The 18,415-nt window shown below is 41.5% G+C and overlaps 1 protein-coding gene across 19 annotated transcripts in view; it reads left to right on the top strand.

Annotated features, from left to right (window-relative positions):
• ARHGAP26 (Rho GTPase activating protein 26) overlaps window positions 1-18,415 on the top strand; it is a 519,008-nt gene that overhangs the window by 408,737 nt on the left and 91,856 nt on the right. For all 19 annotated transcript variants that reach the window (XR_002522958.2, XR_004184011.1, XR_004184012.1 and 16 more), the window contains one exon: window positions 9,306-9,444. Coding sequence is in view for 13 of the 19 variants with exons in the window: in XM_031666806.1 (XP_031522666.1) it covers window positions 9,306-9,444 (139 nt within the window). In the remaining 6 variants the exon portion in view is untranslated. The remainder of the gene's footprint in view (window positions 1-9,305; window positions 9,445-18,415) is intronic.

Below are 18,415 nucleotides of genomic sequence, written 5' to 3' on the forward strand. Positions count from 1 at the left end.
CCTGGAACAAAGTATCATTTCTGTCACATTCTGTTGGCCAAAGCAAGTCTCAAGTCCAGCCAGATTCAAGGCGGGGGGAGCGAGAAGCCGCCTCTGGGTGGGAGGAACAATGTGTGCACAACGGCGTGGGAGGATTGTTGACCGTTGTCTTTGCAGGGGATCTACGGTACCCAGCAAGTTTGCATTTAGTTCCCTTTAGGAATGACTCTGCTTTCTTATCAGCGGCTTGTGCTGAGCTTGGGTAGCAACCCAGTGTTTTTATGGAGAGTGCTTTACCACCTCTTCTCTGTATTGCCACTTTTTATTCAACCAGGGGCCTCAGGCGTCTGGTGGTAGTGACAGTTTTAGCCCTTAAATGCCCTTTGTGAGCCTGGGTGTGGAGAACCAACTCATAAATATCTAAAATTGGAAAAACATTGGCATTAAAGAAAAAGGAAAGAGATGTAGGTAATTCAGTTTCTTTAACCTGGTAAAACACCTCTTTTTCAATAGAAGGTAAGAGACCTCTGTGTTCTAACTAGCTAAGGCATACAATCTTTTCTGTCTTTGCCTGCGTGTCTTTCTCTTGTTTTCCAAGGGTTAACACTAGACATTCAGCCGAGGGTTAATAGTGAACATGATCTCCTTTATTTTGTCACTCACATCCACACGCCTTCAAGATAGTACCTGCAAGTCTAGAAACACCCTCTCCCCACAACCCAGAGAATCCATCTATGTCTTCTTCCTGGGAACCATAGTGATGCGTTTCACACACAACTTGAGTTTGGTCAGATAGAACGCACTAGCGACCTGCTTACCCTGTCACAGTGGTCCAGAACCTCTGTCCTCCACCTCTCTCACAGACTTGGGAGGGAAGCAGTGTTTGGCACAGTTCTGGGAAATAAATATCCTACATTAGGAGGAGACAGAGAGGAAACAGCTAGGAGATATGATATTATGTTTGGGGGCTCATGGAATTTTTTTTTTCTATGTTGGTGATACATACTGACTGTTTACTCAATTAAGACGAACGAATCCTTTAAATGAAAACAGTCCAGAAATAATAATGATGATGATAGTAATAGCTAACTTTTACTTACAGCTTATTGTTTACAAGATATTGTGCTAAGCAGCTTTATATCCATCATTCAATTTTCACAGCAACCCTATAAGGTTAATATTTTTAGCTCTGTTTTTACAAATTATAAGCCTGAAGTGCAGACACTTTAAGAAGCGGCTGATTAGGAGAGGAACAGGGGTTGAACTTAGTACTACTCTCAGAATCTAAGCTTTCAAAATCTACTCTAGTTAATCTCTGTTCAATGCAGTAAACATTTATTGAATATCTACCATTGGCCAAAGATAAGTAGAATAGGTTTTTCAAAGCACCCCCATTTTATCAAGATAGAACTAACTGTCATACAGTGTGTTAAATGACCTCCAGTAAGATGAATAAAGTGTTATGGCATCACTGAGGAGAAATAATTTAATTCTAATGGCATTGGGCTCTGACAGATCAATAGAAGTTTTCTAGGCAGAGAAAGAGTAGAGATAGGAGGGACAGCCACTCAGAGGAGCAGCATTAATCAAGTTGTTTGTATTAAATTACATGGTTATGAAAGACTGTGGGTTGTTTGTTAACAAGTAGTGGGTGATGATGCCAGAGAGCTAGATTCAGTCCATTTGCTAAGGGTCCTGAAAGCTGTAGGAAAAGGTTTTGAACTGACTTCTGAAAACTGGGAGCTCTCAGAGGTTTCCAAGTAGAGGCTAAAATGATTATGTCAGCACTTTAGAAAGACATCCCTGGAAGCTGAACCAAATAGTACTTTGATTGCTGACATCAAAATCACACATTAAATAAATAGCAACACAATAGAGTTAACCATACTGTTCTAAACCTGCAGCTCAGATAGTGTCACCTTTGACCTACAGGCTTTGCTTGGAGGGTAGAGAGAGATTCTTAATTTGTTTCTTTTGCCAGACTTCCTAAGGGGAAATACTAGCTCGTAGCATCATTTCCTATTAATGATCCATATGCTGGACTCTCTTTGAATTATATGAGAACTAAAGAGTAGATTTGATGATGTAGCTCTTTTTACCTACAGTCAAGTTTCAGAGTTGAAAGCTCAGATGGCAAAGATTTTGGCTCCTCCCACGCTATGTTAAGGTAGGAGTCAGTTATGCAAAATTACCATTTCCGTATGAACAGAATCTTTTCCCCAAACTCATACCTTATCACACTGAGTCTTAAAACTAAAGTAGGCAAAAACTTAAGGTTATGGTAAAAGCAACCAATATTTTTATGCTTCTAGCTAAGATTTTCAAACAAACAAAATATTGAATGCTGTCATGGTCCAAGATCTCAAAGCCCAGAAATTATATTTCTTACAAGGTTTTCCCTTTACCTAGTGTTTTAAAGGCTTACTTGCTAATGACGATGACAATTTTAGATGTTTAAGAAGGCGAACCTTATCAAGAAAACAAACTGCTTGTTTTTCATAGTTTTGGTTCAACATGAAATTTCAGGCTACTTTGTGTGTGTGTGTGGGTGTGGGTGTGGGTGTGTGTGTGTCCCCTTGCTGTTAAATTCCAACACATAATAGTAGGATTGCACTTGTTCTGTAATAGTCCATGCTGTTTCTTGTGGCTGTGGCACTCGAAAGGGTTTCTGTACATGGAGCAGGATGTATGTGTGTTCATGTGTTATGTACTACAGGCTTTTGTCAGCATTGCCTCTTTTGATGCCTATTAATGTTTGACAAAGTAAGTTATAATAATTCCTTTCCCAGTCCATCAGTTAGCTTTGGAAGAGGTGAGAGTGTTGATCCTTGAGCTGTTAATTCTCAGAAATCCCCAAAGATCAGTGCCCCTTTTTAATGTGTTAACTTTTAACCTCAGATGTCAAGGAGAGGAGCTAGTAATCATGGATGACCCTGCTTGACAACTGGACTAAGGACTAAATCCTAAGCAACCTCGCATTCCCGGTCAAATGCTATTGGCTTACAATGTAGTTAGCTCAATTTGAGTTGATTTGGGCCACCAATGTGCCTCGATCTGCTTTTACCAAAATATTGGTAACATTGAAATCCATTGCACTAGTTCTGGACTTGGTGCACAAAATGTGCATCCATTAATAAAATATAGTTGGTTTGGCAACTGACAGGTGTTTAGAAGTCGCGTTTTATTTCTTTGCTATTTCAAACAGTTGTTGATATGTGAAATTAATAAAAAGGTATCCCTGGATGCCTCACTGCGTTGAGATAGTCGTTGGTACTCTTGCCTACTCAGGAAGCTACTCTTGTCCCGTGGTCACGGCTTTTGTAGTTTGTTCATCGATTTTTATTTTTAAATTTTTTGTTGACTTTCCTTCCAATGGTTCTTGCTTGTACTCTTTTTGTTCCTCTCCTTGTTAGGGTTCAGAAACAAGCTAGATTTACTTGTGTGTTAGGTTAGAATGCTTCTGCCACCGGGCTATTTTCTTTTTTTAGTGGTAAGTGCTGTGTAAGGTACTCTTCATTAATGTGATAAGGTAGGTTGTGCATTTGAACACATGTATTTCCCCCAATAAATCCCAGATAAACCAGTAATTGTTTGAATTGTGAAGCTCCGTTAGTATTACTCAAATAAAGGTGGAGATTGTTGTTGTGTTTTCATCTATCCATCTTTGTCAGCAAAGAGAACAGGAAATAGAATCTTTCTGGAGATATGGAAAATCACAGCTCTCCATGGATTCCCAGGCTGTCTATATATACCCTCAGTTACTAAATGTAATTGGTTCCTTTTGAGAGATTTTTAATACAGCTCCCCAAACTACTTTCTAAATTGTTGATCCCTCTGCCAAAATGCTGATATCAACAGGGCATAGGACTTCCAACTGTCCTTAAAAAACCTCTGCAGCTACAGCCTCTGAATTTGGCTTCTTAACAGTTACAATAAATAAGCCCTGCTAAGACTTGCCTGGCTTCCACTGTGAAGGTGCTGGGTTTATGGGTTCTCCTGAACCATGCAATCCTCTGCTGCATTGTCTGTCATGAGAAGGAGCGAGCTGTGCTCAACAGTGGTAGGTCTACATTCCTAATGCGTCAAACAAACCAATCCCACATTACTATGGGCCCTGGTGCATTTGTGTCTCGAGAACATGCTCAGTCTCATTTCTCATATAAACCTTTCTGTTTTGTGTTGTTATCCCCAGGCCTCTGCTGTTGATTTATTGTCTCAGAGCTACTTTGCAGTTATAGACTAGGAGCTCTTCATCATGACCTAATTTCCCTCCCATAAAAATCACAGCACATAATAAAGAGTACACCACACACATTACAGGGAGACTCCTAATCCTTTTAAATTGCAGGCGCATGTGACAGATGGGATTGAAGAAGGTCTAAAAATGTGTATGTGACATGGATAAGAACAAATTCCACAAGTGTCAATGCTCTGCAATGTCAAGATGGGCCAGAGGGGAATCAGTGAAATTTAAATTTTGTAGACAGTGCAAGGGAATAAGAACAGGAAATTCTGCCATTGCTGTAAGCAGTTAAGATCAATGTTTTGCAAAGAACAGTAATTAAATTTACACTTATAAATTAAATCCTCATGTCCTGACTGCAAATAATCCATTGTTGAATCTCCAGTTATTTCCCTTCTTGTATGTCTCCTTTTTTATTGACTACAGTAATATCTTCTGAATACTGAATGTCAAACTGTATTAGGTGCTTCAGTCCTCACCACAGTCCTAGGACTTTTTACAGATAAGGTCTCTGAAGGTCAGAGAGTTTTATAATTTGCCCAAGGTCACAGAGCTAGTAAGTGACTAAAATCAGATTTGCCAGACTCCAAAACTTACATCTTCCCATTTTGTCTTCTGTCTCTCAAATTAATGGTAGCTATAAAGACCACAAGTGCTTAAGACCCAGACAGTCAAGCCATCTAGGTCCCAGTCCAGCTGGACTCCTTCTCTGTGTGACCTTGGACAAATCAGTGAATCTCAGAGAGTCTCAGTTTTCTCATCTCAAGAGGGCAAGAATAATAGTACCTCCCTTACAGGGTTATTATGAGTAAAATAATCCATGTAAATGACTTAGCATGATAAGTGCTCAAATTCTGTGTTTTTATTGTCATTTATACCGTCACCATCTCATGCCTACTCTTTGCTACATACTGCACTGAGCATTTTATGTGTATTATCTTTTCAGTAGCTCTGTAAGGCAGATATTAGATCCCCACTTGCACAAGGGAAACAGACACAGAAGGGTTAATTATCTTGACTGAGATTATATAGCTAGTAGGTAGCAAAGTCAGGATTTGAACTCTACTCCATCTAGCTCCAAAGCCTGTTTCATTTGTACCCGTATGATGATCTTAAGATCCTTTCCTGTATTTGATGTGATAATAGGCAGTGATGTCAGCGTCAGTGATGGTGAGGTCCATGTAGCTGTAGGTGCTGCCGCCTACTGAATGAGAAGCAGAACCAGGATCAGCCCAGGTCTGTCTGACTGCGGAGGCCAAACCACCCCTGACCACTGTTACTCGCAGCTTAAGGCGAAACAGTAACTTGGTATTTATGGATCTGCTAATTCCACTTACAGGAAGCTTGAAATTGGGGATACTTGGAAGAGTTACCCAGAGTTCTATTTTTGCTTTACAATTTTATTCCCCAATTGCTTCCAGAAGGCTTACAGTCTTCGTTACTTTTATCTCTAAGACATTCCTGACTAAGTCGGAATTAGTTTGTGAGTTTGGACAGTATTAACAGGGCACTTGGGGCAGAAAATAAATCTCCCCCTTTTGTGTTAATTTGGAAAGTCTCTATGAAATGAGTAGATTGTTCCAACCACATGGTAGAGCTCCATAAATCCACGGCTCATAGGTTATATGAGCTCCTGCTTCCATCATTCAGCAGGCTCATTTGCACAGTGATTCTTCTCTGCAGACTGAAGAAAACTTCATTTGATTCTCTTGAAATCATCCCTTCCAAAATGAAATAGGATTGGAATAACCAACAAAGTTGTGAATAATTCAGATTCTCATTAGAATCCCAACTCGAGCTTTCAGCATAGAGGCAAACCCGTGGCCAGACAGTCAACAGGCTTTTTAAACAATTTGCATGTGTTCAAGTGTCAGAGTTAAATAAACAACAGTCACTTGGGGAATGATTTTCCAGAGTCATTAATGAAAGTTTGTGTCGTCTGCTCTGACTTGATCTAATTTGCAAAGGCACCCTGTACCTTGGAAGAACGTGTAATAGTAATTATGATAATCACATGTCTGGCACTGGACATTTTGCTGTGTGCTTCCTTGCACATTATCTCATTTGATCCTGAGAATAGCCCTATCAGCGGTCGTCAGGAGTCTGGGCCTGGCTCACAATGAGACCCAGGGAACTGGCCCCTGGGACTATGACTCTTGCCCATGGCAAAAATCTCCTTGCAGAGCTGATTCTCTTATGCTTGAATAACTTAATTATTTTAGAGGAAACAGCTGATGAGCAGAGTGGAATTCTCCCTCATTTGTTCTCGTGTCTCTTCCTGCTCTGCTGTATATAAATATTATATTGGAAGCAATTTTTCACGCATCTGTCTAAAGCCATGGTCCTTCCTCACAAGTTACTCTTCTTTGTTTCTCCAGCATTTACTACAGTTCTCAGGAAATAGTAAAAGCTCGCATTTTTGTTGACAGTTGAAATCGAAGTCCATGTTATTTTTGCTCCCATTGTAATTGGGTGAGGATCTCATTTTCAATAACTCATTAGAAAAAAAGAGACAAAATTGGGAGGCCAGAGGCAAAGCAGGATGTGAGGGAAAATAATGAGAACCAGGCCTATCACTAACTCGGAATTCATTTTCAAATGCTCTTAGCTAGGGATTGCTGAAGGTGCTGTAACTGAGGCCAGAGGCAGAAAGGTGCTAGAAGACACTGTTAGGTTGAAACTCATCCTTGTATGTTTGGGACAACAGCTTTTGTAGTGAAGATTGCCTGGAGATTAGCCAAATGAATGGCTGCTACAGCCCTGGGACTTCACTCCCGGTCACTCTCCTACTTAGTTGTGTGGCAGGGCAGGCAATCTCTCATTGTGAGATAGCCATCCAACTTGCTATGCTGTTGGCCTCCAGCTTAGAGATGCATCATGGGATACATCTGCCTAGCACAGTGCCTGGCAGGTGCAAAACTCATACTTAGTAGCCATTTTTAAATGTCAATGATAATGGTACACAGTGAGGTTGTCACCTGAGGATGACCAAATAAAGAGTAGGAGAAAACTTCTTAGAGGTTGCAGTCCTTGAGCTTTTCTTTCTGTTGTTGAGGCTCAGTAGGAGACTGGAGATGTTTGTAGCACTGGTAAACTTGTTTTTGGGTTTCCAGCTGGTCGGGAAGTTAGGAGTTTTTTCTTGCTTTTACTTTGTTTCCTTCTCTTCTTATTCCCTTGCCCCAGTTGAACTCAGCTACGTGTAGTGATTCAGTTTATCTTGTTGAAAATGTTCAGTCCTCTAGGGAAAATATGATACTGCTGTTTTCAGACAGCTGTGTTTAGGAGTGAGACTGATTTAACCAGCTGGCTGGCATCATTGGAGCCCGAGGACCCGCCAACCCATGGAGAGCAGCTGTTTGGGCTGAAATTCTTATAATTCTTATGATTTTGTTTCCTACATATCAGCTTTTGAGTTGTGTTTTTAAATGCACACAGAAAAGGAGAGAGAACCATGAGAAAGACTGATGTGTCTAGGGCCACTCATGGGTGAAAAGTGGCCCTAGACACATCAGAGACTGTTAGGAAGGAGAAAACTCAGGAGGGAGGAGACCAACTTCAAAGAGTAAGAGATGGTAATGAATGGATCCATAAATTTTGATTTTTCAATATATAGTGGGGGTGTCATGCAGCCATTAAGGATCATGTCTGAAGATTTTTTTAATGAGGAAATACTGTATAATGTTAGATGAAATGTATGTCATACAAACAGAATAAAGAATATAATTTCAATGATGAAAAGTGTGTGTTAACATCAACTGGGATAATTCATATAAAGCATTTAACTTAGTGCCTGGTGTGACAAGGACTCAGTAAACCATAGCTACAGGAAGGCAGACTCTCTAACCACAGAACATGTTTGCCTCCTTCACTGTTATACCCAGAGTGCCTACTGTAAAGGAGATACTTAAAAGGTGTGTGTTGATTGAATGAATGAGCATCAGTATTATTGTATGCATTTAAAAAGGAATCTGGGGGAAAAAACTGTTATTTTCTGAAATTGTATCTACAATTGTGGCTACTGAATCTCCCTGAGACTTAGTTCTTCATTATAAAATGCTGAGGACATTACCTGTTGCTCAGGATTGCTGAGAACTGAGTGGGCTACATGAAAAGAACACAGTATGATGACTGGTACCTAAGGGAGTCTGCAATAAGTGGCGGCTACTATAATCATGGTAAGAACCATGTAAGTATTAGCTATTATAATTATTAAAGTCTGCCATACTTTTATCTGTAGAAATAAAGATGAGAGTTATCATGATTTCTGTCTATCATTTTTTAGCATAAACTTTTAGAAGAATAAAATTCCCTCTTCAAAAAAAAGCTTATAACTAAATAAGACCTAAATGCTTACAGTGGTTATCTCTAAGTGTTAGAATCGGGATAATTTTTTATTTTCTTCTGGAGACTCTTCTGCATTTTTCAAATTGTCCATAGTACATGTGTGTGTGTGTGTGTGTGTGTGTGTGTGTGTATGCGTGTGATACTTTTATCAAGATAAACGAGGAAAAGCTCAGCATCACAGATAACGTGGAACTGCTGAACTAGAAAAGGATGCTGCAGCTGAGGACAACTGATGAGGATTGGGAAATGGTGCCCTGCCCTGGGGCCCTTCATGAAATGTTATTTAAATCCATGTTTCACAGTTTAAGAAAGTTACGAAGTAATTGTTAAGAACTTAGAACCAATGAAGAAAGATAAAGGAATTTTTGATTCATTGGTTCTGGACAAAGGTAGTCAAAAACTTCAAGTGCTGTTAACAGACAGTGGCTTCTACTGAGCACAGCTGCTTTCTGTTTCCCTGGAGAGAACAATGAAAAGCTGCTCAGTGGAAATTGTGGCAGAAGAGGTTAGAAATGGAAGTGGGTGGTTATCAAACTCTGGGATAAGCTTCCAAACGAAAATGTTTAATGCCATTTCCTAGAAATGTTTAAAATGAAGTCTTGAGCAACTGCCAGTGGTCTTCTCAGATCTTTTCTTGCTGATTCCAAGACACTGCCAAGCTTTCCGTTGTACTGCTTCAGGCCTGTTTTCTTCCCAGTTCACAGATGTGAGTAACCTTGTTGTGAAACTTTGTTTGCAGATATTTAACACCGTGCCTGATATGCCTCTCACCAATGCCCAGCTGCACCTGTCTCGGAAGAAGAGCAGTGACTCCAAGCCCCCGTCCTGCAGCGAGAGGCCCCTGACGCTCTTCCACACCGTTCAGTCAACAGAGAAACGTGAGTCTCTGCTGCGTGGGGCCAGCGTGGCATTCAGGGACATCCTATGCTACCTGCCGCGGCTCAGGGTGGACACTTCCAGCTCTTCTCTGTGTGCTGCTGGCTTTTTGTGTCCTTGAAGACTGTATCATTGTGCCCTCCCAGGTGCCTTTGCTGAGTAACCCTGATAGGACGGGAGAATGAAAGGGAAGGGCTGCCACTAGGATTCTCTTTCCAGATCTCCTGTGAACAAACAGCTGAGTCTCTTTTCCTCCTGCTCCGACACAATAAGAGCTGAGCTCAGGCACTGCTTCTTCAGCTTCCCTTTTGTTAGCAATTCCCGTAGAGCCAGTGTGCTTTCCTTTTCTCAGTTGTAATGAAATACCCATTAGTATGAGTCACATGCCCTACTAGAATGTGACTCTGTGAGGGTGGCACCTTGTTCAGCTTGATGTTTTACTCCACCTCTCATGGTGCCTGGCATGGAGTCGACACCTAAAAATATTTGAAATTCATTAGTGAATTAATTAGGGAACAATACCCCACTTGTTCCAAATACCAGCGTGTTATCACCACAATTATATCACATCTGTTTTTCATCTCAGGATTTCTGAGTTCTTTGCAATGATCAGGTACTGACCCCTAAAATATACAGTATTGTTTCAGCCTTTGCTCTGAGAGTGCCTCCGTTTGCTCATCTGTAAAATCGAGATAAGAGGACCCACTCATAGGAAGTTATGCGAATTAAATGAAATTATGCATTTCAGCATCTGGCATAAGGCCTGGGACATGGCAAGGGCCAATTACTGAGAGCTGCCACTACCATTATTGATTACTGTTTAATCACACACAGATAACCAAGTCTGGTTCTTTCATGCAGCTGACATTTACATGACAGCTCCCAGGCACTGGGAATATCAACATGGGACCTTGGCTTTAAGGAGTTCAAAACTGGGTAAGGAAAGTAGACAAGTGACTACAAATGTAAGTCAGCATCACAGCTGCTTCCTTAGAGAGACCTATACTGAGAGAGGCAGCGGAACACAGTGGTTAAACACACTCTGGCCCGGGTCATCTGGGTGTGATTCTGCCTCTGCTGCTCATCAGCGATGTGTGGCTTGGGAAGTTACCTGATATCTCAGGGCCCCATTCTCCTCTTCTGCAAAATAGGGTTGATGCTTTCTATTTCACGGGGTCGTTCTGAGGATTAAGACCCTTCAAACGTTGCCAGATGCAGAGTCAGTGCTCAGTAAATGCTGGGTGGTGATGGCACTGGTATTGCCATCATCATCATTATTATTACTCATTTATGTGAGGTACAATAGAGGGACAGAGGCAGGACAGTACCTTGAAGAGGAGAGGCTTCATATCTGGATTGGTATCTTTCTTCTTGTCACAAAAAAAGGTGGTTATTTAATCCCCTTGTATTTCTAAAGTAATGGCCTTCCTTACCATAACTCCTAAAAGCAAACCTTCCCCATCCCAAAACCCTTACTGCACTTAAAGATATCATTGAATCTCATCATGTGGCTGTACCTTGCTATATTTAGTATCATTCGGGTTGTTTCAAATATTTTGCTTTTATAAGTAAAGCTACTATTAACATCCTTGTAACTAAATCTGCTCTTATTTCATGAACATTTCTTTAGATAAATTCTTAGAAGAATTTCTAGGTCAACAGATATACAAGGTTTCAGGACTTTGACCCTGTCCTGGGATTGGCTTTCCTTCTCACAGTGGCCTGTGTTCCTTTTAAATATATCTGGCTGGGGTCACTCTCAGTGTGGTCTGCACGTGGCCTGGGCCCCTGCGAGTGTACCAGGGAACACTTGGAACAGAACTGGCCTCACTCACACCTGCTGAATGAATGAGGCATCAGGCTATGGGGTAATGTGCTTCTCAGGTTTCCAGGACAGCCAAGGTCACCTAATGTTTTGTACTAATCAGTGTACGGTGTAGATTAGTAGAGGCTAGACAGTATTGGTAAATTCCCCTAAGCTTGAAATAGTGCTGGGTATGTAGTTAGACTGAAGCAGCAGCAGCGTTGGAACAGGCTTTAAAGCATTGTCTGGGAGCTCATAAGAATGACGATGGAGATCAGGAGAAAATCAACTAGATCTTTGTCCAAGATTAATTTTATCACACAAGGCAAAGGATGAAAGTTAAGGATGTGTGAAAGCAGGACTGTCTCAGCTGCAGAGCAAGCTGCTCTGTCCATGTCTGCAGATGGTAGACAGGGGATCCAAAAGGGGAAGAGAGTGAACAATAGGGCCTTTCTCTTAATGTTAGGAAATGCTCCCTGGAAACACAACCGGCGCATACAGGTAGGCTCAGATATTTGTAGGGAGTTTAACTTTCCCTCCTTTCTCAGAGAATAAACATTATAACTGCAAGTCTGTGTGTTCTTTAATTGCAATTTATGTATGTGTCTGTGTGTATATATTGGTTTGTTTTAGAGACCCCTTTTTTTCTGGGAAGCTAGTATACTATCCAAACCGGCATGAAGGGCACCCTGTGGGGGGCCAGTGGGAGAGTTGACTGAGGAAGACTGAGCTAGGAGCTAGAAGGTTGTGCTGGGACCTGCCCCCTCCCAGGTTGTAATCCAGCCACCCATCACTGTTGGGTGAGCAGATGATAATGCACTGTGAAGTTTTCACACAATTCACCTTTCCCTTTGTCTGGTCTATGGACAAAGACAGAAAACTTTTTCCCAGCACTTTGCTGAATTTACTCTTTGGCATTAAAGTACAGGTAACGATTATGCAAATATAATAATTTGTGAAAAAAGGTATGTATTTCCATATAACAGTGATTTCAGTTTGAGGCCTCCTGACACACTTTGCTCAGTGCTTAAATGCCAGTCATGTACCTAACCCCTCATTCACCATTTGTGCTACAGCCACATAGCTCGTGTGGCTCACTGTGACTTATTTAATATACTTCTTTAAGTTAACCTTAAAGCAACTCACTTCTTTCCCTGGCTTCATCCTGATACATAAGATCTCTAAAAACATGACTTCGATGATCTCACTGTATTATTCTCTAATATATGTTAAAATAAATATGTTACCATTAAGATGGAAAGTGGTCATCCATATCCCACCTTAGAATTATTTTGTGTACCACTTGTGGAATGCCTACCACAGTTTGGAATTCACAAACTGGCTTTTAATTTTGACTGACTTCCATCCTTCCTCTTAATTTAAGTACACAAACTCAAGTTCCTTTTGTCCACTCAACTAGAATTGGGTTCAGATATTGTCAGTGGGCTTTGGACACTTGCCGTTCATGTCAGTTTCCTGCTGCGCCCTTTCAGTTCATAGTGACACTTCTGGTTTGATGCCACCTTACCTTTCTAGGTTCTTGCCACAGAGCAGATGCCCGGTTGGAGGGATGTGCTGTGAGGGCACACATGCACCCATAGGCACCTGCACATGCGCACTCCCACATACCTCACCTCTACCTTCACACTTGCCCTGCGATAGTTTTCAGAACCTCATTTCTTTTGATAAGTCTGTCCACCTGATCTCTTTTGAGTCTAGTCATTCTCCTTTTTCTCTTCATTGATGCACTTGCAAGTTAATGTTTATTTGGCATTCCATTTGTCATACTCTTTCCAGTTCCCCAGTTGAAATGCTTAATGGGGCTGAGGCTTCCAGAGTAGCTCACTTAGGTATTTCCCTCCAAGAGACTCCAGGTGTTGTTGGCAGCATACATTTTTCTCCCAACCTCTCTGCAGTGTCCTTATTCTGTGCGGAAGTTGGAGCCCATTGTTTGCTCTTAGAGGTGAATCTTGGCCTCGGATTGTCATTTGCCTCTTTCTTCCCGGAGAACAAGCTCCTCAGGCTCAGGCCTCTGCCTTTGCACCTGCACTTCAGGCTCATGGGCTGGGATATTAGATGATGCTCATAGATGTGTGTCTTATTATCCAGAAGGGGTTTTTCCTTCAGTGTAAGTAGACCAGGTGTGTGTCCAGGTCCCTGCCTGCGACTCTCTCTCTTTAATCTATGGGTATTAGTATAGTCTTCTCTAGGTGGTTTTTTGTTTTGTTTTGTTTTGTTTTCCTTTTCCTAAACGTAAAGCTGTCATCTATTCTCAGAATGAAGAGTTTGATGGTTTCTCATGCTCTGTGCTGGGCAGGGACTTAGATCAGTTATAAGACAGCAAGTGGCTCCTCATATCATAGGCAATGTGTGATGGAAATGGGGCTAGGAGTGAAATGGGACCAGCCTCTGAAATTAAAACTTTGTGGACAAGAGGAAAGGGAATGATGGGGAAATGCAGGATTTAGAAAGCATCATAGCAACAAATACAAACCATCCGGAAACCACTGAATATTTTAGTGAGGAAGGAACTAGATATCAAAGTTATCTGTAGACAGTCAAGTAATGTTTTCTGAAAGGAGTTTTGAGAAAGATACAAAATGATGTGAAGATCCCATTCTGGTCCAATAGACAGGAAAGGTGGTCTGTGATGGGAGAGTCTCTCTGTGCGTAGCAGGGGGTAGCTGTTGTCTGTAGAACTGCGGAGAGAACTGTAGAAAGGTAATTTAGCCAAACTGAACCTGGAAGACATTTTCCCTAGAAATTGATTTTTTGCTTGTCTGTGTTTAATATCTATGACTATATAACTTACCAGGTGGTTTCTTGTGTTGGACGTTGTGCACCACAACATCCCAATTAATCTTTAAAATTATATGACACAGGTACTGTCCCTATTTTGCAGTTGAAAGGAAATAAAATTTACATTAAATAGTGTACACTCAGGATTACACAGCAACAATGTAGATTTGAATCCTGTCATTCTATCTCAAAGTGACACTGTTAACCAATCATTATTTTGCTGTCAAATTGTGGGATGGTTCGACAGGAGATGCGTTCCATTAGGGTTAGCTGTTGTGACCTAGTCTGCACACTCATCCTTATCTCCAAGGGAAAGTGTTTCCAGTTCCACTTAAAAACCTGGAGTTCAAAGTTTCATTAAGCTGGGCGTCTGCCCGTAAAATGCTGAGGGGCTGGGGTGGAAGTACAAATGGATACATTCGGTAAAGAACTTTCAGGCCAAACTAAATTTGAACCTCATCTAATAATAACAATAAAAATAAAAATAATTATAGCTCTACTTATGAGCCTGCAAACCTCATTGTCTCGTGTCATCCCCACAATTAATAATCCTGTGAGGTAGGTTCTTATATCCAAATTTTACAGACAAGTAAACTGAGGTCGAGATGTTAAGCAGTTACACTGTTAGCAAATGGCAGAGAAGGGGTTTGTACCTAGGTAGTCTTCCTTCCCTATACTTTGTCATCTCCAAAAGAGTGCCTTTGTCAGTTCTTGAGCTACCAAAGTGAAAACCTTGCTAGCCTGAGTTACAGAAGCAATGAAAGCCATCTGTTCCAGCTTCCAGGGCTACATGGGGGCAGCTGAACCATACTGAATGGGTTCCTCAACATGCGTCCTGGCAGGCTGCAGCCACATGACAGTCTCCCCTCCAAATCTAGCACCAACTACACAGAGAGCGATACGTGTTGAACGGTAGCTTTAATATACTCGGCCAAGCCACTCAGGCTCATTTGCAATCACCTTCAAACAGATGGAATGAGGTTTTTCAACTGTGCTGCCAAATGAATGGCAGCAAAGGAGATTACTGTTTAATCTCCAAGTTTCCACACAGATACATCATCCAGCAGAGACTGTACTGGTACATCTAGGTGAAAGGTACTGACACACAAGCTGTACTTTTTCCGGACAACTGTAGAAGGGGGAGCCAGAAGGATTGAAGGGAGCCAGCAACAAGGTCTTGTACCTTATAGATTTCTTCCAAGAGGTTGCAAGGTGGCACTTAGGATTTATTCTGTCCCAAATTTTTAGCATTTATACCAAGATGTTGAAATGCGTTTCTTGGAACGGAGGTTCATAGACTTGAGTGTGCATTCGAATCTTGTAGGGAGCTTGTTAAAAATACAGATGCTTGGTCTCCTACCAAGGATATTCTGAGTCAGGAGGTCTTGGCTGGGGCTCAAGCATCTATATATTTAAAGCACCCTAGTGATGCCAATGCTAACTCAATTTAGAGAAGTACTGGCTTGGGAAGGTGGGGACAGTCAGGGTGGCTTGTCTTCTGTCATTAGCAGGACATCTCTTTGAATCACTGTTGGGGTTTGGAGCACCCTGGCATGGTGGATGAAAACAGAGGCTCTGCAGTCAGACCGAGACTGAGCTGTTTTAATGTCATCTCTATCACCTACCACTCTGAGACCTGGAATATGTTACTTTCCTTTTCTGAGCCTCCGTTTTCTCATCTGTAAAATCTATCACTAGTAATAGCTTCCTTGGAGGATAATTGCCATGATTAAGTGAGCCAGTATATATAAAGTACTTGACACTGGGCCTAGACCATAGTAAGCACCTAATAAATGTTAGCTACAATTATGATGATTATCATCAGGCTATAGCTTTACCTTACAACTGACTAAGGAAATATACGCCTCTTTGGAGCCTGCAGATGCAAAGGGGAGGCCCATATGTGAGGGAAATGCAGAGTCCCCCCGGCCCCTGAAAGAGCCTGTTTGATGCTTGAGTGCAAAAACATCAGCAGCCTAGGACATGTTGTACAGTGTCGGTGGAAGTGGGGGTGGGGGCAGGAGGGGATTCTTGGGCCTTGTTTTACATGGATCATGTTAACTAGCTGCTGAGATTATAGCTCTGAATGATTTTTTTAGTTCCGTTAATTCATCCTGGACCCTCTCCCAGACAGGCCCAGTGAGAGGTTGAGAATTCAGCTTATGTATTTCTCATGTGTGTCTTCCTTGTTGAAACATGACTGGGAATTCATACTATTCAAAGGCTTACGTAATGCCTTTCTCTGAGCAGTCAAAGCTGTAGCATGTGCCCTTTCTCAGGTTGCCTTTGCATATCCCGGGTGCCCTGGGCACACCTGTTTGCTTTGGAAGATGACATGTTTATTCACATGGATTCCTATTGTCACACGAGCTGCAGAAGGTGTGTAATGTGTTTCTTGGGTCAATTATGTGTAATTACTACACGTGACTGAAAACCATGTTGATAATATGGCCATTAAAAAATGATGCTGTGGAAAGCTCGTGGCAGGAAAAAAGTTCCAGCTAGACCCATTAAATGAAAACAAGCACATTCTAGACGCATGCTTTTGGCACTATCACCAAGTGAACAAAGCAGATACCATTAAGTATGATGTGAGTCTGCTTTGTTAAAAGCATGACACACGTCTCTGTGTGTGTGTATATGTATATATTCCTCTGTGTAGCAGAACAATTGGACTTTTACACACCAAAATGAATACAGCTGGAGGGTGACCCATGCAGGATATTTGTGTGCAGATGCAAATGCTTTTCTATACTTTCTAAGTTGGAGAGAAATGCGTATTTCTTATATATTCACTTGTTTTTAAGTTACTAAAAACAGAACTCCCTAATCATACCTTTCGTGTACTATCTCAAACCCATTTTGCAGTGAGTCGTGGTATAAAAGTAAGTAAACGTGTAGTTTCCTTCTTTCTAATGAGCAAGAATATAAGCCATCTGTACGTGGAATCCCTCAGATCCCAGTCAACTGTAGATTAACAGGAAAGCAATTTTTCCTGAAAGCAAGTTCTCACGTAGAAAAGAGGGCTGTCTTGTGAGTAATAGAGTGTCCATCTAACTCTGATCATTCAACCCCCTATTCAACATTCATCAGAGGCCCATTCCTCCCTTGTGGTTTCTGAAATGGTGTTTTAGGGCCAGTCTTTCTCATTGTGCCTCCATGTCTCTTTCCTGTGAATCAGTGCAATCCCAGGCCAGCCACAGTGACTTCCCCATTCTCTCACGAAATTCAGTTTTATTGGCATTTTTTCTCTTTGCAAAGAAAAGGGTTATTACAGGTGATATAGGGAGAGAGTCAGTCTGTCCACCCAGAACCATAATCAGAAGTCATTTTGCTGAAGATCATCTGTCAAAGTTTTAATATCATCTTTCATGTACTATGATCAAAACAATAGATTGACTCTACTTTTCACTTTTTTTTTTTTTTTTTTTGAGACAGAGTCTTGCTCTGTTGCCCAGGCCGTGGAGTGCAGTGGTGCGATCTTGGCTCACTGCAACCTTCGCCTTCTGGGTTCAAGTGATTCTCCTGCTTCAGCCTCCCAAGTAGCTGGGACTACAGGTGCCCGCCACCACACCTGGCTAATTTTTGTACTTTTAGTAGACATGGGGTTTCTCCATATTGGCCAGGCTGGTCTCGAACTCCTGACCTTGTGATCCGCCTGTCTCAGCCTCCCAAAGTGGTGGGATTATAGGTTTGAGTCACCGCGCCCAGCCTACTTTTCAACTCAATGTGTAGAGTCTGTCATCACCCAAACTCCTTTTTAAGATTTTTTTTAAAAAATTGCCCAAACTGTTTTTATATACCCAAACTTATTACACAGACTGCTTTCTAAGATTATTTTTATCATAGGGACTGAGGCTGCTGGGTCAGCCTGAAATGAGACCACCTCAGATTTTAGTGTGGCTTGGCATGTCACTATTATCAGGAGCAAGAGCTACAGGGGGTAGAAATTGCTTTGGAAAATCTGATTCCAAACTTCCCATGTACTTGGGTATTTCCCAGAGATGGTAAACTCAGAAATTGCTGTACACTCATCATTTTTTATTGCAAAATTCATTAAGCTGCTGTGCTATTATCATCCCATCTTGTCAAGATGATGCATTACAGACTTCATTGCAAAACTTTAACAAGCAGGAGAAAGTACACCTCTCTCCTGACCACAGCACAGGAAAGCCTCTGGGTATTTTGTGTTTGCCTTCCTATTTTTTAATATAAATCTCCTTGTCTTTGTAAAACTTCGCGCTGTCTGGTAACTCCCTTTTCTTCTTGTTTGATCATGTGGAGAGTCCGTTCCCTCCTTTTGGCTCTATGAGGCATCCTGAGAGGCTGTTAAAGAACAGTCCTCTTGCCTCTTCTTTTTGCCCTCTACT

The sequence above is a fragment of the Papio anubis genome, chromosome 5, assembly GCF_008728515.1.
Source record: "Papio anubis isolate 15944 chromosome 5, Panubis1.0, whole genome shotgun sequence".
NCBI classification, from domain to species: Eukaryota; Metazoa; Chordata; class Mammalia; order Primates; family Cercopithecidae; genus Papio; species Papio anubis.